This window comes from Strongylocentrotus purpuratus, unplaced genomic scaffold (assembly GCF_000002235.5).
Source record: "Strongylocentrotus purpuratus isolate Spur 01 unplaced genomic scaffold, Spur_5.0 spur5_scaffold_5, whole genome shotgun sequence".
NCBI classification, from domain to species: Eukaryota; Metazoa; Echinodermata; class Echinoidea; order Camarodonta; family Strongylocentrotidae; genus Strongylocentrotus; species Strongylocentrotus purpuratus.
This window is the reverse complement of record NW_022145611.1, coordinates 9,631,819-9,654,287: the sequence shown is the minus strand read 5'-3', so window position 1 is coordinate 9,654,287 and position 22,469 is coordinate 9,631,819. Positions and strand designations below refer to the sequence as shown.

The 22,469-nt window shown below is 38.2% G+C and overlaps 2 protein-coding genes across 2 annotated transcripts in view; one reads left to right on the top strand and one right to left on the bottom strand.

The window, feature by feature from the left end:
* Nucleotides 1-7,893, top strand: part of LOC100889092 (integrator complex subunit 7) — a 49,402-nt gene extending 41,509 nt beyond the window's left edge. Inside the window, exons 13-20 of the mRNA XM_030999672.1 lie at nucleotides 3,620-3,814; nucleotides 4,162-4,265; nucleotides 4,616-4,684; nucleotides 4,992-5,148; nucleotides 5,794-5,892; nucleotides 6,518-6,626; nucleotides 7,135-7,220; nucleotides 7,514-7,893. Of these exons, the coding sequence (XP_030855532.1) occupies nucleotides 3,620-3,814; nucleotides 4,162-4,265; nucleotides 4,616-4,684; nucleotides 4,992-5,148; nucleotides 5,794-5,892; nucleotides 6,518-6,626; nucleotides 7,135-7,220; nucleotides 7,514-7,846 (1,152 nt within the window). The 3' untranslated portion in view covers nucleotides 7,847-7,893. The remainder of the gene's footprint in view (nucleotides 1-3,619; nucleotides 3,815-4,161; nucleotides 4,266-4,615; nucleotides 4,685-4,991; nucleotides 5,149-5,793; nucleotides 5,893-6,517; nucleotides 6,627-7,134; nucleotides 7,221-7,513) is intronic.
* Nucleotides 7,894-10,993: 3,100 nt separating this feature from the next.
* LOC763303 (ragulator complex protein LAMTOR3) lies at nucleotides 10,994-21,045 on the bottom strand. Its single transcript, XM_001199222.4, has 6 exons — nucleotides 20,837-21,045; nucleotides 15,501-15,535; nucleotides 14,786-14,844; nucleotides 13,891-14,024; nucleotides 12,235-12,298; nucleotides 10,994-11,770 (listed from the first exon to the last, which is right to left on the bottom strand). Exons 1-6 carry the CDS (start codon nucleotides 20,843-20,845, stop codon nucleotides 11,700-11,702), a joined length of 372 nt encoding a protein of 123 aa, XP_001199222.1. The 5' UTR covers nucleotides 20,846-21,045; the 3' UTR covers nucleotides 10,994-11,699.
* Nucleotides 21,046-22,469: the final 1,424 nt, after the last annotated feature.

Below are 22,469 nucleotides of genomic sequence, written 5' to 3'. Positions count from 1 at the left end.
TTGACTTGGACAGGGGTAGACAATAATGTCTTACTGCCACACAAGCCTTAATTTTCATGACTTGGACAGAGGTATATAATACATGTAATGTCTTTCTGCCACACAAGCCTTAATTTTCTTGACTTGGACAGGGGTATATAATACATGTAATGTTTTTCTGCCACACAAGCCTTAATTTTCTTGACTTGGACAGGGGTAGACAATAATGTCTTACTGCCACACAAGCCTTAATTTTCTTGACTTGGACAGGGGTATATAATACATCTAATGTCTTTCTGCCACACAAGCCTTAATTTTCATAACTTGGACAGAGGTATATAATACATGTAATGTTTTTTTTATGCCACAGAACTGGTTTTCTGTACTGGCTTTCTGTACATTGGATGAATTTAAACTTTGAAATTCACAAACTTTGAGATTCCAAATATCAAAATTCATTAAGATTTCCCAATTCCACATCAAAATTCACTTTAAATGCAGACATGTAATTTTTTTTTTTCCCACAGAAGCCTTAATTTTCTTGACTTGGACAGAGGTATATAATACATGTAATGTCTTTCTGCCACACAAGCCTTAATTTTCATTACTTGGACAGAGGTATATAATACATGTAATGTCTTTCTGCCATACAAGCCCTCGTTTTCTTGACTTGGACAGGGGTAGACAATAATGTCTTACTGCCACACAAGCCTTAATATCCATGACTTGGACAGAGGTATATAATACATGTAATGTCTTTCTGCCACACAAACCCTAATTTTCTTGACTTGGACAGGGGTAGACAATAATGTCTTATTGCCACACAAGCCTTAATTTTCATGACTTGGACAGAGGTATATAATACATGTAATGTTTTTCTGCCACACAAGCCTTAATTTTCTTGACTTGGACAGGGGTATATAATACATGTAATGTCTTACTGCCACACAAGCCTTAATATCCATGACTTGGACAGGGGTATATAATACATGTAATGTCTTTCTGCCACACAAGCCTTAATTTTCTTGACTTGGACAGGGGTATATAATACATGTAATGTCTTACTGCCACACAAGTCTTAATTTTCATGACTTGGACAGAGGTATATAATACATGTAATGTTTTTCTGCCACACAAGCCTTACTTTTCTTGACTTGGACAGGGGTAGACAATAATGTCTTACTGCCACACAAGCCTTAATTTTCATGACTTGGACAGAGGTATATAATACATGTAATGTTTTTCTGCCACACAAGCCTTAATTTTCTTGACTTGGACAGGGGTAGACAATAATGTCTTACTGCCACACAAGCCTTAATTTTCTTGACTTGGACAGGGGTATATAATACATGTAATGTCTTTCTGCCACACAAGCCTTAATTTTCATGACTTGGACAGAGGTATATAATACATGTAATGTTTTTTATGCCACACAAGCCTTAATTTTCTTGACTTGGACAGGGGTAAATAATCTTTCTGCCATGACAAGCTCCTTGGCTTTTCATTGGTTCCTCCACAGCATTGGAATATTATTGCATTACCTGTATTATATGTGTGTGATGTTTCTATTCAATGAGGAAAAAAGATAAATCAATTTTTTGGTCATTCAAAAGTCACAAATAAATAGTTGTATACTTTTTGGACATCAAGTTTTTTAGGCACACAAGCCTTAATTTTCTTGTCTTGGACAGGGTAGCTGATCGTCTTTTCTGCCACACAAGCCTCAATTTTCACGACTTAGGCGGGTAAATGATGTGTTTTTGCGGGACACAAGCCTTAATTTTCCTGACTTGGATAGAGGTAGACAATAATGTCTTTTGGGCATACAAGCCTTAATTTTAATTTTAAAAACCAGTCTCAACACATATTGTATTAAAAAACACACAAGATGCATTTTCATTTAATTTTAGACAAACACACAAGAAGTTGGGAATTAAGACACACAAGTAGTCTTTAGAAGGAAAAAATGAAAAGACACACAAGATACCCCTTTTTTTCAGACACACAAGACAAAAATCTCACAAGCATACTGTCGTGAGTAGTACCGTCCGTCCGTCCGTACGTCCGTCCGTACGTCCGTCCCGTTTGACCGTTATCACAATATCTCAAGAACCATTTAAGATTTAAACTTAAGACTCGGGAATAGTATTTATCACCATAGGAAGACAATCTGATTAGATTTTGGAGTACGTAGGTCAAAGGTCACAGGTCACAGAGGTCAACTTATGAAATTCCTTGTATTGAGTTTGTTAGCGCGATATCTCAAGAACCATTTGAGATTTAAACTTCAAACTTAAGGATAGTATGTATCACCATAGGAAGACGATCTGATTAGATTTTGGAGCACGTATGTCAAAGGTCAAGGGTCACAGAGGTCAACTTATGAAATTCCATACATTGAGATTGTTATCATGATATCTCAAGAACCACTGGAGATTTAAACTTCAAACTTGGTGATAGTGTGTATCACTATAGGAAAACAATCTGATTACATTTTGGAGCACGTAGGTCAAAGGTCAAGGGTCATAGAGGTCAACTTATGAAATTCCATACATTGAGATTGTTATCATATCTCAAGAACCACTGGAGATTTAAACTTCAAACTTAATGATAGTGTGTATCACCATAAGAAGACAATCTGATTAGATTTTGGAGCACGTAGGTCAAAGGTCAAAGGCCACAGCGCACATTATGAATGCAAAAACAGCTTGTGATCGCGTTATCTCAAGAACCGATTGATGGATTCATGCCAAAATTAGGTCATGTTTGTTACTTGCAGAGCCAATGAACTGAGTAGATTCTTGGTTCATAAGGTCAAAGGTCAAAGGTCATGGGCCCATTATGTATGCAAAAATAGCTTGTGAACGCATTCTCATTAGAACTGACAGATGGATTACTATTTAACTCAGAACATCTTGCAGAGCCAATGAACTGAGTAGATTTTATGGTCATGAGGTCAAAGATCAAAGGGTCATATATGTATATGAGAAATTGCTTGTAATCACAATATTCTGAGAACCTGTCAATGGATTACCATTGAACGTGAATTCAATTTTTTTTTTCTGTTTTGGTTTGTAAAATTGCTCTATAACGGAGGCATCATTTTCGACTGCGCGCAGTCGAATTCCATCTAGTTTTAATTAATGTGCACTGTTAAGACACATACCGGTACCTTTTACTGGCCAATTACATAATTGCCATCATAATATTACTTTTTGTTAACATGCTCTTTTGCTATTTGCCCAGTGCTTCATTCTTCTTTGTGTATTTGTTTATTCCTCTGAAAATCACCTACTGTTAACAAATTCAGAGAGATTTCTTTCTCTGTTATCTGGGATTGATAATTTACTGCCTGTGCATCAAGATTGTGGAATGTTCTTCCCCAAATCCTTCGCTCTTGTCACCAGTTATCCACTTTCAGAACTCAACTAAAGACATACCTATTTCAGATTGCTTACAATTAGTCACTGCTTTTTTGTCTTTCCAAGTTAGAATCATGAACAGACATTTTTGGTAGTCTTTCAGTCTCATCAGCGCCTTTGATTAGGCAACTGGATATTGGTGCTTTATAAATACCTGGATTGGATTGGATTGGATTTTATCTGTGACTATATCAAGTCTTTTGTTTAAATGAATGCAGGCTGGAGCCACGCCCAACCACCCCCTCAAGTTCCAGACAGAGTTCACCCGTCTGAGAGCCGACTGGCTTCACGCCTGTCTCGTCCTCATGACCAACCTAGCCAGCATCAGGACCTGTCCTCCGCCTGCCATAGCACCGGCTGTTGCCATGACAACAGGGCAGGATCTACTGCGCTGTGGTCACATGGCCACTCAGGTATGTGTTTGTAACCTTATGTTTTGAAAAGAATTATAGTATTATGATTATGCTAAATCTTGAATAAAGTAAAATATACTTCCTACCTTCCTTTCTCGCTGTAGAAACGTCCCTTGGATAGCACGTTAAATGGAGGTCCCGTGTACAAGACAATCACAGACAGTCTTGCACGTTATGAACCCACTGCACTATTTGTATAAGAGTAGGGGGAAACCCAGGTGTAGTGGTCCACCTGCACACTCCAATCAGGCCGAGTATATACAGCATCTGCAAGAATCTTCAGTATTGAAGGAGGCAGATTATCTTGAATACGAAGAAGAAATGTTTTTTTTGTAAATTGTTTGCAGATGCAGAAATCATCTCAGAGACTGCAATCTCTAGCTGATAGCTATGCTGATCTCTACCTGTCGTCCTTTGATGCTGACCTGGTCACGCTCGGTAGCATCAAGATGTATCCTTTGTGATGTAGGAAGTGCTTTGACCTTCTCATGGACATTAGGTGATATAGTAGAGAGTCTGTTCCAGATGCTGAATTGTGAATTGGCATATTCTACAATACCTGAAAAACCATACTGCAAAGTAAAGCAAAACTGGCAAATTTACATTGAAAGAAAACATTGTGTGGGATATACACATTTTATTATAATTTTTTTTAGTGGAGATAAAGAGATTTATGCACAATTATGTATGATGGGGGGGGGGGTCTTTATGCAGTTTTACCTGGAAACTTGTACATTCATTGTATGAGTTTGTATGTTTGCAGAATCAGTTATAAGTTTCCTTAACGATGAGTTTTTCTAGTCTTCAGAGGCATTGCCTTCTTTTGGTGTATCTGATTGATGCTCTGATACTCAACAGCTCATCCTACAGGTTGGTACCTACCAGTGTCAATACCCTTTCAAATTTGAACTTTGAACTGTATTGTCTGAAAGATTATAGGACAACTGCCCCTTAGACTATATTGGATGCTGTATAAATCAAGAATATTGATAATACAGGGGCACCAATAGATACAAAAGAATGATAAAGAGAGTTCAATAAATTTTCATACTTGAAATTTATATTAAGAAAAGAAAATTTAATCAGTGATAATAGTAAAAATTGACTGATACCATCTAACAACAATAATAATGTTAATACACTCCATAATTTCCCTGTCTTATTTTTTATTTACTAGTGGCAAGCACATGATCCAGCAGGACCTGTTAGGGTCAAGCAATGCAGATGACCATGGCAATGACCTGATGGCCGAGAGCAGCCGAGTGACCAATCAGATCCTTGCTGACCTCCAGACGGTGCTGGAAGAGACGGAAGGAAACCCAGTATCACACCAGGTGAACACAAAAGGCTTCGTTTCGTCAGCAATTTATTATTTTTCTGATGCTCCACATGAAGTAAAGTAATATAATTAAAAGTAATAGCAATGATGTAATGGCTCTCTTGATGTTTAAAAAGCAGAGTTATGAAGTATTTTGTGTGATTGCAAGTTGTCCTTGAGGTCAATATCATGTGATTTGTTTAAAGCCCATCTGTACTAGTTTACAGGAGGGATTAGATCACCCTGCAATGTCACTGGACAGGTGGTTATCTCATCAAATCAGCTCTCAATTAACATAAGAAAAAGTGGATCATGGGGTCACTAATTAGGTATTGTTTGCTATATAGAGGGCGCAAGTAGCTATAAGTAGTACAGTGGCGCTTTAAAGGAATATTTTGTCCAATGACATACAGTTATTGTGATACTGAAACAAGGTCTGTTCTGCAGGGATTCATCTCTTGAAGAATTTTAATTTTTTTTTAATTGTCTGTTTTATTTCAACTCTTATTTTACTGGCATTGCTGTAAACACAGCTACAGTATACATGTAGTTGAGTCTTGTGATCTGTTTGAGTGGGTAGCTCAACTAGAGCACGCACAACTGTTATGTTTCATGACTAATAATATCTTTTCCCTGCTCTGTTTCCCTCGTGTCCACACAGCACACCGAGTGTATTCAACGAGCCTGTCTTGCTCTGCTCAAGATGTCCTTTGGGTTTCCTAGATACTTCTACCAGGCCCTTCAGTCCACCAGTATCAAGGTTTGTGGGTCGAACTATTTACATGCCACACAAATAATCTCCCTGTGCCACATAGTATTTATCTCGGGATATATGTGCCAACGGCCTCCAGATTGTTCAAGTGTTTCCAATGTTTGCTTAATAAACACCAGTGTTAAAATGGTTATCTGAAACTGATCAAGATCAGTAATTTTGCAAAGCCATTGTTGTGTTGTAAAAAGCAATCCTCCCATCATTAGTGCATATTGTTTTGTGCAATTTTCATGTGTGGCAAACATGTAAACATGCAGAGAGGCAAAGAAGGCAACCAAAGTGCTAATATAAGGTTTAAGGAATCAATCAAGTTTTAGCCGTATCGTATTTCGTCATTGTATGTTTGATTATACCAAGTGGGTGCACAAAACCCTCAAAATGGCAAATATGAAACAAAAAAGAAGACACACATAAATTTGGTGTGATATTACAAGGTTTTTCTATAAAAAAAATTCCTCATTTTTGAAATCATCCTGTGGACTTTAAAAAAAAAACCCATTACAAGTAGAGGAAAAAACACTTTCGATACACTTATTTGATGCCTTACAAATCTTTAAAATTTAATTTGCTAAGCTCAGAATTGATTTTAAATTATTCATTCGTCCTCTTACAGCTCAACCTATCACCATCACCCAGAGCATCAGGTGAGCCTGTATCCATAGCAACTAACACTCATCTTGCTCTCAAGGTAGAAGGTGTCATCCAACATGGCTCCCAGCCAGGTACGAAATATCACAATTTCTAGTAACTCATTGAAACTCGTTGAGTTATCACTTCTGCCATGGTTGAATTGATGAAGGTAGCATGCAGATACAAATTTATGAACTATTTTGTGTCATGAAAAAAAAAGCAAAAGCACATATTGAAACTCTATCACAGAAAAAAAGAGAATCCAATTCACAATCTCATTAATATGCCTCTTCATTGGATGAAAGCAAGAGAGACACAACTTCAAAATCTTTATAAAACTGATATATTGCGAAAGGAAGGAAGTGCATAATTTTTGTATTTCTTCTGATAATTGAGAGCTTAGAAGATAAACTGTTGTAAGCAGGCCAAATCAAGTGTATTATTATATCTTGCATCATATGTGAAGTGATTGTGGGCAAGGATTCAAGAGGTGTAATGCTTTATAAATCTGTTTTTTTTTTAGATGTATTTGGTACAGCACAGACTTGTCGCTCTTCTGATTCATGTTCTTTTTTCTTTCTTTCCTTTAATTCACAACAGGATTGTTTCGAAAAGTGGATCAAATCGTCATCAATGTCAACACCACGTCCTCATCCAACAACAAAACTGAGGAAAAACAACAGGAGGTGAGAAGCTTCGAAAGTTGTAGAAATATCTGTAAAACAAAGAAGGTTACTAACCAGAAATAGACTGGCCTTGGTGCAGGCACACTCACGCATCGAGCACCTCTCAACTATGTTAACAAAAATACTGTATTGGTGTATTTTGTTCGCCATTGATGACTTTATTAGAATGTGCAATTGAATACCATATAGCATGTGACGTTTTTATCGTTGTCCTTTCATCAGTTTGACCTTTAGCCTTTGAGATGTTAACATTGTTGATTAAAATTCTACAAATTGACAATTTTCCTTTGCAGACTGGACCAAAGGAAATTGAATGCCGCATCACGCCTCACAACGACTACTTCAGCCGACAAGTCCTCCTGTCGTTCCCATCGGCTGGCCTTCATTCCATCAACGTCGAGACCAGCATAGCCGATGAAGACGGACAGCTCTGGAGGACTGGGCCCAAGACGAGTCTAGCGGTCAAGGCCTACGTTGATGGGATGATACAGCCTCCTCAGCAGCAGCAGCAGCCAGCCCAGCAGGCAGGCCACAGCCGTAATATAATTGCCGGACGGTCCACCCGCCTCCCGAGTACCTCGGCGGGTGGTAGCAAGATGAAAGAGTTTAGTGAAGATCTTCTATAACCATAGCCTGGACTTATGGCTAACGATTTTGAAGTGAAAGGAAAGAAAATGTAGTGCTTTTGAAGCAGGTCCTATTGGCATGATGGCAGGACATTCCACCTGTCACCCAAGTACCATAATGGATGACTAAGATACCTACTATAACTGAGCATCCAATGCCAAGTAGTTTGCGTGATGGCTGGACAGTCTACATGCCTTCCGAGTACTTCGCTGGATGGCAGTAAGATGAAAGAGTTTGGTGAAGATCTCCTCTAACAGCAGTACCGACTGATGGCTTGTGATTTTGAATAATTTTAAAGTGAACTTAAAGTTTTGAGGTGCTCCCCAAGTCGGCACCATGACTTTTGATGGCTGAAGGTACTACCATAATAGAGCAATAGCTTAGAGAGTTGAGTGAAATTGAAGATGAATTCTAACGGCAACATCAACTAGACCAGCAGGAATCCCACCAAGGTCTGGATATCTTCCTACCTCAGACCAGGAACCTGTTTCACAAAGCCTTTTTTTTTCATTGACAAATGACAAAAATCAGTGACAAATCTGCTGATAACCAATCAGAAGCAAGGATTTCAGTAGCTTATAACAAAAAACTGCATTTGTCACTGATGACAAGTTTTGTGAAACACCCCCCTGTTGATAACATAAAGGAGCCTGGAAGAGATCATGAAGCCACAGCAGCAGCAAATTATCTGACACATGGAGCTGCAGTTGCACGATAGTGGGAGTCTATCTGTAATTCCCTTTATCGCAGATGTATAACAGTCAGATCTGACCGATTGATTACGTTTTGAGACAGGTTTTCCTAATGTAACCGCTCAGAAGATGAGACTCTGTTTCAAACCAGGGTCTGTCAGAGTTGTTAAAGAGGCAAGGATATGGAGCTGACCAAAAGATCAACCCACAACACTCTCTACCTGCCTCATAAATACAGCGCAGTAGCTGGCAGCAGGATAGAGCAGTTGGTGAAGGCCTGAAACAGCGTTTGGTGATGTTCCTATATTGGCCGACGACACAAACAAGTCTAAAATAAAAGTGATAGCTGGCCATAAGTTGGAGCTTGGTGAAGATCAGCTATTGCCATGACCTCGGCAAATGCCTTGATGCTTTATGATGTTTGCTTAAGAAAACATGTCTCCATTAATTCTAGACACTAAACTGCCTTCCTCTTTCCCTCCCTCCCACCCTTTCTCCCTTCCCTCCCTCTCTTTTGTAATTGTATTATTTTTACGAGTTTTTGCTAAAAAAAAACTTACTGAAATTATAGAGCATACTGTTTTCCTCTGTCTCTCACTCTCTCTCTCTCTCTCTCTCTCTCTCGCTCACTCTCTTTCTCTCTCACTTTTATGTGAAGTAAATGCAAATTATTTGTTGTTTTTAGAAAACATACAGATGAATGCATGCAGTGTCTTGAATATGAGATGATGCCTAGATCATCATATTTTCATTGTTATAATTAACTCTGTAATGACCATTGAGAATAAAAGAAACATGAATAAAATTCAAGTCTCTGTTGTGTTTTCTGTTGTCTTGATATGCAATGACACTTTCTTCAGACAGTGTTTAACATAATGTGAACAAAAGAGTTGATCAATCTGTAAATAAATTATGTTGTCGTTATTTGAGTTGTGTTTGGGGTGTATGAATGTGTGTGTCTGTCTGTAGAACAGCATTTATAATGGAAATCCAACTGTTGTCGCTCCAAATCTTCCTCATTTTGTGCAAAAGGCAGCTAGCGCGGAGCATGGTTTTAAGGCATTTGTGTCAGTAGTGGCAGTGGGTGTGCATTAAATTTGAGATGCAATCTGGCTTTGATTCTCCAAGACAATTCTTGGATCTGTGTCACAAGAATGTCCTATGCAATGTCCTTTATTGTAAATGTTGAGTGCGTCCCAGAATAAACGAAAATTGAGATTTATCGATGTTTTATCACAGCTTAATCACAACTGTAATTAATAAATGCACATATTTGTAAAGCTTAGATTAAATTTGAAGAGAGGGTACCAAAAAGTCATTTGGCGGGCGGTATCTGAATTTCAAAGAGAAAATCATATTTCTAGAAATTTCATTTTCTGTTTGTTTAAAGTAAACTCCATGCAAAAAGAAGACGAAAGACATTCATTGCTTCTCGCATAGCCCAATACTTTTCTAATTTACATTCAAACACAATATAACTGATCTTCAAAACCGTATGTAATAGCCTTATCTATAATTTGCAATCGGTAAAAGAAACTCAAGTTAGAAGTAAGACTAGTGTTTGAGGCACTTTATGTGTTCATGTAAATATATCATTTATTTATATTTTTACAAAATGAAATATACATAAATTTACATCCATATGCCAGAGAGTATGCAATCTGCATTCGATGAGTTTGAAAATACATGACATCAAGTTTAAACATCTCTACATATGCTCTTTTAACTTTTTCTTTACTGTATTCATATTTAAACTATCACAGGGCTCTTGTAAAACCTAAATTTGGTTACCTACCAGCCGCAAAACCTATATAACTTATCAGTTTTTAATTTTGATAGTCATTTGCAGTAGACTAATTGTCCTAGGCCCTGTTGCACAAAACTTACCATTGATGGTAACTGGTGACACGACATTTGCTCCTGCGACAATTGCTCCGGGCTTTATTTCGTCTAAGATGTAGGGTTAGGGTTAGGGTTTCAATAGGGTTTTATGTTAGGTTTAGGGTTAGGTTTAGGGTAGGGTATAGTGTTGAATCCAGGGTTGAAGTAAGCCATTCGATTAGTGTATGAAATTTACAGCGGAGCAATTGTCGCCGGAGCAAATGTCATGGAATCTGATGGTAACTACCATGGAAACCTTGATTTTGATTGGCTGTTGAGCCCTGTTACCATGGTAGTTGCCATTGATGGCAAAGTTACCATCAATGGTAAATTTTATGCAACAGGCCTACTGATCGCCATGTTGACTAAATACAGTTGTACATGTATTATTTGTTAGATAATTCATATAATGAATAATCCATTTCACCTTTAATGAGATATATCATAGACATCTATATCATCTGTTCAGAGCCAGAAAGCCATTACCTGTGTTACAGGAAATCCCAACTTATGTAATAATAGAAAAGTACTCTAAAAGAAAGCAGAGAAATCAAGAGAAGCAGACTCCTTTGGAATATAGTATCACGACATGGAAAACAAAATATTTTTTAGTGATTGGTACACTCAAACTAGATGTATATATAACTACTATATTGCTAGTCTTTTCTAAATACAGTACAATACATTTTTAAAGACAACATGGTCATTTTCACAACACTTGATTGACACCTGATGAACTTTAACCTTTTCTTCAGTCAAAAAGCCATTTATATCAAACTTTATAAAGATGATACATTGAAATTAATGTCTAAATAATAATGTAAAATGTAACTTTTTTATTTGTACAGTCATAGTATTTGTAAGTTAATGCCCCAAAATAAGCTACGAGGTTGGATACAGTTCTGTGAAATTAGAAGCGAAAAAATATGGAACCAATTCCCATTTAATTTTTCCTCCTGATTATTCTAATTTCCCTGGCATGCATTATGAAAGGCAAAATCAAACGTATTTAGACGTAAAAATAGAAATACTCTACAAATACTATTTTGGAATATTGGAAGTTCAATCTTATGAACTGTACCAGTCAATCCTCCTGCACTTTTCTAAACCAAAATGGAATTCTCTTACGAGGCCTGCTCTTTACAAGTGAGGACATTCTTTTTCCATAACATCATCTTACATCTTACGATGTGCTGATTTCAAACATTTAAAACCTAGGGTTTTGTTGGACAACATAATACAGACTACAACATAAAAAGAATAGGATAGAAACTAGAGCCTATATGTCAATGGCAGCCTTTAGCTCAGGAAGCAAACCTTCAACCTCCGACTCCAAATCCATTAACAACCCTGCAATACAAAAAGAGAAGATAAAGTGCATTAAGCTAGGTAAAGAACATGCAATTGGAAGTTTCATATAAATGAGAAAATCACCAGAACCTTCTATAATATGATTAAAATTAAACTAATGATATTCCAAAAACTGCCACTAAAAAATGCTGCAGATTTGACACATTGGTGCATTACAACTGGAAAATGCAAATAATTTATTACAATTTCTGTGAGTTTTTTTCAAAATGCACATATCTTAACACTTTCATTTTTTTAGTTGAAACAAGTAACAGTACCTTTCAAGTCAGGCCTTCCACCCTTCCCCCCCAAAAAACATAACAAAAACAGAAAATCATTTTTTTTTTTAAACAGCACTAGCTGTGCTAGTTAGGTAGAGCACCATACCATACACGCATGATATACTGTGAAAGGTATTTGATATTTTAAGATACATTATTTCAATTAATATATTAAATTCTTACCTGTATTAGCTTTTCTTGAGGCTATCAAACTGACAAAGAGGGGCTGCTTGTTGAAATGCACAACCTAAAGTTAAAAAGAATGAGATGTTATCTTTGCAAGTTATGTTTCTATATCATTAATTGATTGAATGGAGGTACTATGTTAGTAAGAATGACACACTTTATTCATAAATCATGACGGAAAAGGGGCAATGAGAGATTGCGTGTGTTCAGCCATGGTTTGGGTGAGGAAATTATGATGATGAATAATTCTCCTGAAAGTGGTGGAGGGTGTGCACATTACATTGGCCCTTTTCGTCATAAAAATATAAATCTACCGGAGTACCGGTACATGGTGGATTAAAAACATAAATCACAGTCATGCTGATGATGAGGAGGTGATAAGGAGATGATGATGATGATGATGATTAAATAATAACAACTGGAAAAAGCCCTTAAAGGTGAAATTCTAAGAAAATCACAAATATGTCAACTAATGTATCACTAGAAACTGGTAAGCTAACAGATGGCCATCGTACAAGTTTGAGGTCAGCTACATATCGGGTGACTTATAAAAATAAAAATACAACCACCTCCATAGCAGCTGGGATATACGAGAGATTCGCCAGAAAATAACGATGTTTTAATGATGTCACAACAGGGACCAATACTGCCCAAGCAGACGACATCCCATAAAGAATGAACATAATTGCAAAGCTATTATTTGTCAAATTATAATGAGTTTAGTGTATATAAATGTACTGGCACGTCAAACCGATCAAAAGGGGACATGACCCGATTCTGATAAGGATAGGGGTTAATTAGCAATCAAAGAAACCAGCCTTTCAAATTGAAAAGCCCCCGGATTGATATTAAGGACGGCATTTGTTCCCTCTTAAAACGCCGAACATACCGCGGTGTCTGCAGCTGAATATACAATGGCGTCTTATTTTGTTTACAAGCGACAGATTCCTTTATTTTTGTATCGCTGCATTTGTCATCAAAATAAAACCATGCGCGGGGTTTAGAGTGAGGCAATAGATTATACATTTAGCCTGGCGGTAGTGAAGTAAGAGAAAGAACTCAAGAGAAGACGAAAATACAGGCACTGAAAATGTGTGAGATGTCATGGTACATCGTCTGCTTGTGCAAATCATGTCCCTGCTGTGATCTCACACATCTCAGCAGCGTTCGGAGAGCTATTCAGGTGCTATGCCGGGGCTGTATTTAAGCGTTTTGTAATTTATAATAAGCATTACTTCGAATGTTTCCAAGCATTGAATTTTGATAACCTTGTCGAATCAAAGTTTCAACTTTGCAATAATGAAAATAAAGCTAGATTTAAAATCAATGAATATCTACTTTAAACAGAAATCAATATTTCTTCACGGCAATCCGCAAGGCAGTTTGTTGATGGTATTGTAAAAACTACCAACACTGTATTGTATCAATATTTCATATTACGTTTCCTGGAAATTGAAATAAAAAATACATAATTGGGAGTGGAAAGGTTGCATTAGTGGTGAGGTGGTAGGGGATGAAGAGGAGGAGGAGGAGAAGAAGGGGGAGGAGGAGGGGGAGGAGGAGGAGGAGGAGGGAGAAGAAGAAGAAGAGGTAAGGGGAAGTAAGATAAGGAGCCATCTTTATCTACGGCCAGCACATTGGTCAAATTCTCACCTGATGTGATGTGTAGGTACAGATAATACTCTTGTTGGCCGAGAGCCCCAGTTTACTGGCTTGGTCGGCAGCCATGGCAAATGTAGCAAGGAAGGCGGGCCTCATGGCATGCTCTGGGGTTTCATCAGATTTCACTGGAGAAAAAAAAGAAGAAAATAGAAGGAGAAACAAGAAAAAGGAAGGAAAAAAAGGAGAAGAAAAAAAAGGGGAAAAAAAAGAAAAAGGAAAAAAAAAGGAGAAAAAGAAGGAGAAAAAAGGAGAAAAAAGAAGGAAAAAAAAAGAAAAAGGAAAAAAAAAGGAGAAAAAGAAGAAGGAGAAACAAGAAGAAGGAGAAAAAAGGAGGAGGAGAAAAAGAAGGAAAAAAGTTAACAAAAGTCTTGAACATGTAGGCCTACTTGTCCTTTTAATGATCTGATTTTGGTATAACGTATATTTTCTATAGACTCTCGCCAGAGTAATCTCAGGGCATGATGTTTAAAGGGTAAAGGTGATATAATGGGGTGTAGGATTTAGACTATTTATTCATGATTGTGTTCCATGGGATGTGACTCCATTCAAGTGATGTCTCCATAGCTCAACTAAATTTGCCAACTTGACACTTAAAACTGTATAAAATTTGATGTGATCACTATATTTCAAGTGCAAATCAATAAAACAAAATTTGACAGTACTATTTAGCACAATCTTTAACTAATTAAACGCCTACATTGAGATTATGTCAGGCTCTTTGCTCCTTCATAATAATCACCCGATTAGTATTGTATTTAATTTTGATATCTGAATATGTACGATTCTTTACCAAGTCGAAGTGTCTGCAATACAGACATTTTCTGCTGAACTTTTCATGTTTCATATTTTTTTTGAATAGAGGATATTAACATATAAATTATCTTACCTTTGATAACTGGGACACCATCTCTGTCTGTAATTACAATAGCCTCGAGCCCTTCCACCCTGAATGGCATTCATAGAGAAAAGCAAAGTTTGACATTTTATAAATTTGGTTCTGATGAAATCAAATATTGTAATCAATTTGTTAGCAAATCACATGTTCCAGACAGGTAGATAATTCTTTTTATAATAATATCTACTGAATGTTTTACTCCCTTGCAAATAAACTTATCACAATCGGCAATGGCTCTGAGATGGCTGATACATAATATTGTATCATAGCACTCCAGTTAAATGAATGAAGGTTTCTCTCACAAATCCCCTAGGTACTTGCCTCGAGCCTTCCCATTCTACCTTTTTAGTGTCATACCCTAAAAATCAACAGCCAAAAAATGCTATTTTTAAAAGGTTTAATTGACAATCGACCACAGGGGATCACACAAAAAAGTAATAACTGAATTATAGAATATCAGTAATATTGAATTAAATATCTGTAATTCTGAAGAAAAAAAATTCTGCCCTGATGGGACACTTATGTACAACCCTGGCCAAACCCTTAGTAATAGGTGGCTACCAAACAATACTGAAGCCTGAAGGCATAATATAAGTCAGGCAGACAGTTAAGAAATGCTGTATCTACTTGAAAATGAATTATAATTCAGTAAAAACATTAGCAACAATGAATAAAGAATAATAATATACATGTAGAGTATACTCACATTTGCAAAAGACTCCAAAGGTATCTTTTCAGTTGCTGAAGGTTAAAAGAAAGAAAATGTGGGTATGTTAACAAAATCATCTTGCATTTTTGATTCACATCTCAGGACAGATGTCAATTCTTTGGTCCCGAGCCCGAGCTGCAGCAAGACATCTTGAGGGATGAAGAGTGCGGAAGAAGTTCGCTAGGAAACTAAATAACTAATAACTCTCCCTGACCAGGGAAAAGTGGCTGCCTTACTACAAACTGATGGCTTCACCAATGAATGGATTCTCATGGCACAACACAGGCCACTTCATCTGAAATTCTAGCTGAAATTCTATCATGTTTAATATTCACCATGTAATGATATGCTTTCATGTATATATGTATGTCTTTATATGTATATTTATGTTATGCAGGGCCCCCAAGTATAACAGTATTTTAACTACTGATGGGGCTACCCTGTTGTAATAAAACGAAATAAATAAATAAATAAATTGGTGCTCCCCATCAACTCGGGGGTAAGAAGATGGAAGAATGATATTGATATTGAACTGCCGCCCCAACATGGTATCCATCAGACGATGCCAAAACATCATTTAATAACGCCCAGGGAAGAGCATTTAAAATGGGGATGCCTTCCAAGACCAACATGTACCTGGTGACCCCCTGATCCTTTCTCAGCACGAGTGGTGAGACTGACCCCCTAGAGATCCAGGCCAGTGATGCCCCATGTTTGCCATCCTGTTCAACTTAACAATTGAGCTAATCCTAAGAGCGGCCTATTTAGGCATTAGTTTTTTTTAATCACCTTTTTAAGCAACAATATTATACTGTATTACTGTTTTCCTAGCTGTCTCCACATTCATATGACATTTTTGTTGTTATTGTATTCTAATGTAAATGTTTCTCTTTAACTTGTATGCTATGTTTGTATTTTATATGTTGTTATGACGTTTTTATGATGAATGAAATAAAGATCAATTCAAGGGAACTGATGAAGACCTCGGGATTATGGTACACGGACAACGCCTATCCATCTGGCAGCAATGAGCAACTGCTAGACTACTTCAAAGACGTCTATGCTCCTCCTGAAATTGATGAGAATAGAGTACAACAGTTAGCCAAGTCTGCACCCGCCCTAATCTCTCCTATATCTCAGCAAGAGATCAGTATACGCCTTTCTCGCATGAGCAATTCCGCCCCTGGAAAGGACCGCCTCGAGTATAAGCATATTCGACAAGTTGATGGTGCGTGCCGTGTTACCCACAGTATGGTCAACAGGTGCTTACAGGAACACTGTATGCCATCAGCCTGGAAGGTAGCTACAACCATCCTCATTCACAAGTCCAGTACAACCGATGACCCAGCAAACTTCCGCCCGATCGCACTACAGTCATGCCTATACAAACTTTTCATGGGTATCCTTTCAGACAGGCTGACACAGTGGGCGTGCAATCACAACCTTCTGCTGTCGTCGGTTATCAAAGATACCAAGCGAAACCAGAAGACTGCCAACATCGCCTGGCTAGATCTTAGGAACGCCTTCGGAAGCATCCCCCACCAGGCTTTCCATGCAGTACTGACAAATACACGGGAGCATCCACATCCTTTCTCAGCACGAGTGGCAAGACTGACCCCCTACAGATCCAGTCCGGTGTTAAACAAGGATGCCCCATGTCTGCCATCATGTTCAACTAAACAATTGAACTTATCATAAGAGCAGTCAAGAAGAAGGCAACGGATGATGGCCTCTGGCTTATGGTGCAAGGTCAACGCATATCCATCATGACCTACGCTGATGATCTAATTGTTCTGCTGAGTAAGACACCAGAAGGTCTGGATGCCCTTTGTCTGTGGCATCCGAGCAGGCGTACCCTTTGGGCTCTACCGATCTGATGGTGACATTGTCTCCCTGGCTACTAGACTCATCCAAGACTTGGAAACCATTGCTGACTCCCTCAAAGATGCCCACTGTCGGCAATCCTTTTCAACCTGGTCATAGAGCTGATACTACGATCAGTGCAAAACATCAACCACCAAACCAAAGTCCATGGCAAAGACGTGTCAATCTTAGCGTATGCTGACGACTTAGTTCTCACCAGTGAATGAAGAACAACACTACCGGTATCTCGGCGTACCCTTGGGGCTCTACCGATCCGAAATTAGGTGATTTTGTTGGTCGGAAATTAAAAGCTGACATTAAGTGGGCGGAAGACAAAATTGTAGTTAATGGTATTTGGTTTAGAACTGATCATTGTATACATTCATTTTGGAAGCCATTGCTGACTCCCTCTTGGCCCCTTGGCAGAAGCTGGACGCTATACACGTCTTCATCCAGCCCTGTCTTACCTTTATCTTACGTGCTGGAGAGATCCAGAAACAATACCTGACACGCCTAACACAAACACTCATCAGAACGAATAAAAAGATCTGCAGTATCCCAACGAGAGCTACCAACAATGTCATCTTTGCGGATAAGACTGCTGGGGGCTGAGGCATCCAACACCCAAAGAAGGAGGCTGACATACAGACTATCATCCAGGCCATCCGTATGCTATCTTCCTCCAATACATGCATCTTCCACCGGTGATGCCAGCCCTCAACGAGAAAGAGCAGTACCCCTACCTTTCGAGTTCCCATTGGCTTGCCTCGTTTCACGAATCTAAAGGATCTGATTGGGAAGCTGAAGGGAGACATTGAGACCATCACATCATCATTGCTGGCCCCATGGCAAAAGAGTGACGCAATTGAGATGTTCGTCCAACTAGTCTCAGTTTCATATTACGAGCAGCAGATTAATTGAAGTCAGACTTGCGGTCCCTGAAGTCTGCCACCACCACCAACGTTAAGAAGATATGCCAGCTCCCCCTTTGGGCGGCCAACGCGTACATCTTCGCGGCTAGGGAATCAGGTGTTCTAGCCTTCATAGACCCCAAAGTAGATGCGGACATCCAAGTTATCACCCAAGCCATATGTGTCCTGTCGTCTGACGATGAAGTTGTTCAGACGATAGCAAGATCCCAACTAAAGTCGGTAGTACATCGGACAATCCATGCATCCCCGACTAAAGAGGACCTCTACAACGAATTGTCTGGCAGCAGCGAGGGTCTCCTTGCCAATTCTGGTGATAGCGGCCAAGCTTCTTTTCTGTAGTCTCGAACCAGGTCGGCCGCAAGAAGACTACATCTTACTCTCAGAGCCACCACCAGTGGTACAGTTGTTTTCAACTCATCAGGCAAACAACAACCACATAAGGGACATCCTATCAACAGCAATAACAAGAGGACTGAGGCTCATCCAACAAACTACGAATGCTGGGAAACTCAAGTCCCTACCAGACCCAGGGAAAGTTGCCAGATCTCTGAGCAACGATCCGTTCGCCCAACGGCTCTTCTTAGCATGCAAGTGGAAAATTCATCCGGTTCTGTGACTGGAGGTTTATCCACCAAGCTCGACTAAATTGCCTACCTACAAATGTAGCAACAAAGAGGTGGAAGGCAAATGCCAACGGCAAGTGCAGGCGATGTCCTCCACAAGAGACACTGCCTCACGTGTTGAACCACTGCCTACCCAATAGGCCTATGTACCGGGAGACCCCAACCCAAGAGAACATATTTATTTTTAGACACACTGGCCCCCAAATATGGAATTTTTTTCCCAGAGATATCCCTGATACGACATTCTTTAACTCTTTTAAATCTAAAATTAAAAAATACTTAATCGGTTTTTAAATCAATAATAATATTTGCAAGTTAATACTATGTTTTGTACACTGTTTTGTTATTGTTATATCTTTTATAGGCAATTGTTGGAACTTGTATGTATGTTTTAATAATAGGGCCTGCAGTCTCCCCACTTCATTTTTATTGCTGATTAACTTTGTATAATTCCGGTATATTTGTAGATATATGCTTCCATTTTGTGTATGTTCTCTGTTTTCTGTATGTGTATAATCTTTATCTTATATGTTTTTTATGGACTTGAATTGAAATAAAACTTGAAACAGAGTGTGCCTCCCTCTCACTCTCATGCTGGAACGGAACATTTGTCCTCCCAGGCACATACACTGTCCAAGGCCAGGTGATGCCAGCCCTCAACGAGAAAGAGCAGTACCCCTACCTCGGAGTTCCCATTGGCTTGCCTCGTTTCACGAATCTCAGGGATCTGATTGGGAAGCTGAAGGGAGACATTGAGACCATCACATCATCAATGCTGGCCCCTTGGCAAAAGATTGACGCAATCAAGACGTTCGTCCAACTGGTCTCAGTTTTTTATTACGGGCAGCAGACTACTTGAAGTCAGACTTGCGGTCCCTGACAGAGAGCTGACCCCCATTCTTTACCTTCTTTTCCTATTTCTCTTCTTTCTTACATCCAACATCCATATCATTTCATTGTTTTTGTCTGTATACTTTGCTTTTTAATTATTATACTTCTACCTTATTATGAATGACACTGTGTCAACATTATTTTCAGAAACTTTAATTTTACAAGCTATATGTGTTTTATCAAGTTCCTTTTTTCACATGTAATTTCGAAATTATTTAGTGTAAATGCCATACAAACTTATGCTGTGTAGATGTCTTTATTGTTCACGAATATCATATTTAAGGTACAAAATTGCAAGTTGTACTGAAATGTTTGTTGATTTTTCTATTTTATGTATGTACCTATGCTGAGCTGAGTGTGCATCAGTTATGTGTCAAGTGCGTCACCTGTTTAAAGCATGACATGTTAGTGTGTTATGTATAATGTAATAGTACGTATTGCCATTGCATGTAAGTTACGCTTAAGTTAAGTAGAACCTCTCTATAAATTCAAAGCCGCTCGAGCAGCTCAGCAAATGGTAGAGCGTAAACTGTGTGCACAGCGCTCAATGCGGAAAGTTCTATGTGTCACATCTCATAAGCTAAAGACCAGACAAGACTTTTTAATTGCACCTAAATAGTATGCATGCTGCACGTGTACCCAAACTCAGCTACCCACACACACTAAGTCAAGTATCTGCAAGAATCTTCAAACCTGACGGAGGCAGATGTAACCCGAAGAAGAAGAAGAATGTCACTCAACTCAGTTCTGATTTTGTCTTTTTTAAATAAAAAAGTAGGCCGTTGGCCGTTGGCATTGAATATTTTGTCTAAAATTCAACTTTCATACACCTTTATTCACCAAATGCACATCAAACCTCGACAAATTTACTTGTTGAATGAATATTAAATACTACTTTACATTTCACTTTGCCTTTTGAGGCTTTGTCTTTCAGCCACTTTTTTTTTTAATGCCCCCAACTTGAAAGTGGCAAATATTACAGTCCCATCTACTCTACTATTTGTAGGGGAAAATAATTACTCACCTCAACCATCTTGTTCGTTGTCTTTCACTAAGTTCTCGAAAGAAAATTTCAAACTAATATAGACTCAATGATGAATGGTCACTTAGTTATCACTACCAGCACATTCTAAAACTTGAAATAAGGCAACAATTTTAGTTTCTGGCTGATTGAATTTGCAATTGTATAGCAGCGACTTTTCAGCTGGGCAACGCAATGTTGGTCTCGTGATGGCTGCAGTATTAGTCTGCAATCAGAATGCTCGATTTGCATTTGATAAAGGTAAATTCCCTGGTAAATTCCTCAGAATCGCAGCTTTAAAAAATTATTCTTTTATTAATTTATCTTTTATTTTCAAATATTAAAATGTATGAAAGTATGTAATATAATTAAAAATAATGGAGACGTTTTATTTAATATCTCTCTGCACTATGAAATATTGTTGAATAAGTCTGGAAACGTTTCTTGGTTGATATTTTACAACAACACATTTTTTGGAATACCCACATTTTTAATATCGTTCAATTCTGTCTGCTTCATGCACTGTTCTTAAAACTTCTATGTCTGTATTTTCGTATTTCACTTTCTCAACAATCTTAACCTTTTTGCGAATCCACAGGATTGGAGGAATTCAACGAATGAAGAAGAAGAAGAAGAAGAACTGAGAGGAAGAACGGAAGAAGAAGAAGAAGAAGTAGAAGAAGAAGAAGAAGAAGAAGAAGAAGAAGAAGAAGAAGAAGAAGAAGAAGAAGAAGAAGAAGAAGAAGAAGAAGAAGAAGAAGAAGAAGAAGAAGAAGAAGAAGAAGAAGAAGAAGAAGAAGAAGAAGAAGAAGAAGAAGAAGAAGAAGAAGAAGAAGAAGAAGAAGAAGAAGAAGAAGAAGAAGAAGAAGAAGAAGAAGAAGAAGAAGAAGAAGAAGAAGAAGAAGAAGAAGAAGAAGATACCACAGCTAGCTATAATATAGGTACAGGATTGATCTCTGAAAAAGATCACGGTGCCTTTCAAACGAAGTGTTTCAAGAAGGGAACATATTTTTTTTTTTTTTGTTGCTTGTTTATATTTGATGATGATGACCTTAAAAACATTTTAGCGGGTGTTGCCAGCAAATAAGCAACATATGCAGTGGCAGGTCAAGAATGAAACCAAAAGCTTTTTCAGTTTCTGATATGGACGGTTGTTCCGCTGATACTACGTCTGGCTGATCGCCTGACAGAAGAATTCCCAATACCAGACGACTATTTCTTTCTAGTACTTATAGCTAGCTCACAACTAAAAGTCAGTTCGTTTGGAGATCATGCCCCAGTAAGACTAGACTATACTACAGTCTGAAAGATAAATCCTAAAATTGAACATGGCTAAAAGGTTAACAACAAAAACAATTATAACAATTATAATAATAATTATAATAGTAATAATAATTATTATTATAATTATAAAAATCATCGTCATTGTCATCATAACAATTTACACCCTTTGCTGCTGGCCGCCCATTTTGGGTCAAAACTATCTTGTAAAAATAAGTTATTTATTCCAGATTTACAGATAGCTGGCACGTCGGTGGGAGGAGAGAGAGAGAGAGAGAGAGAGATGGGTAAATGATAAAGAGGGGGGGGGGGGTGATCGAGAGCGAAGAGGTGATGAGGGAAGGAGAGAGACAGA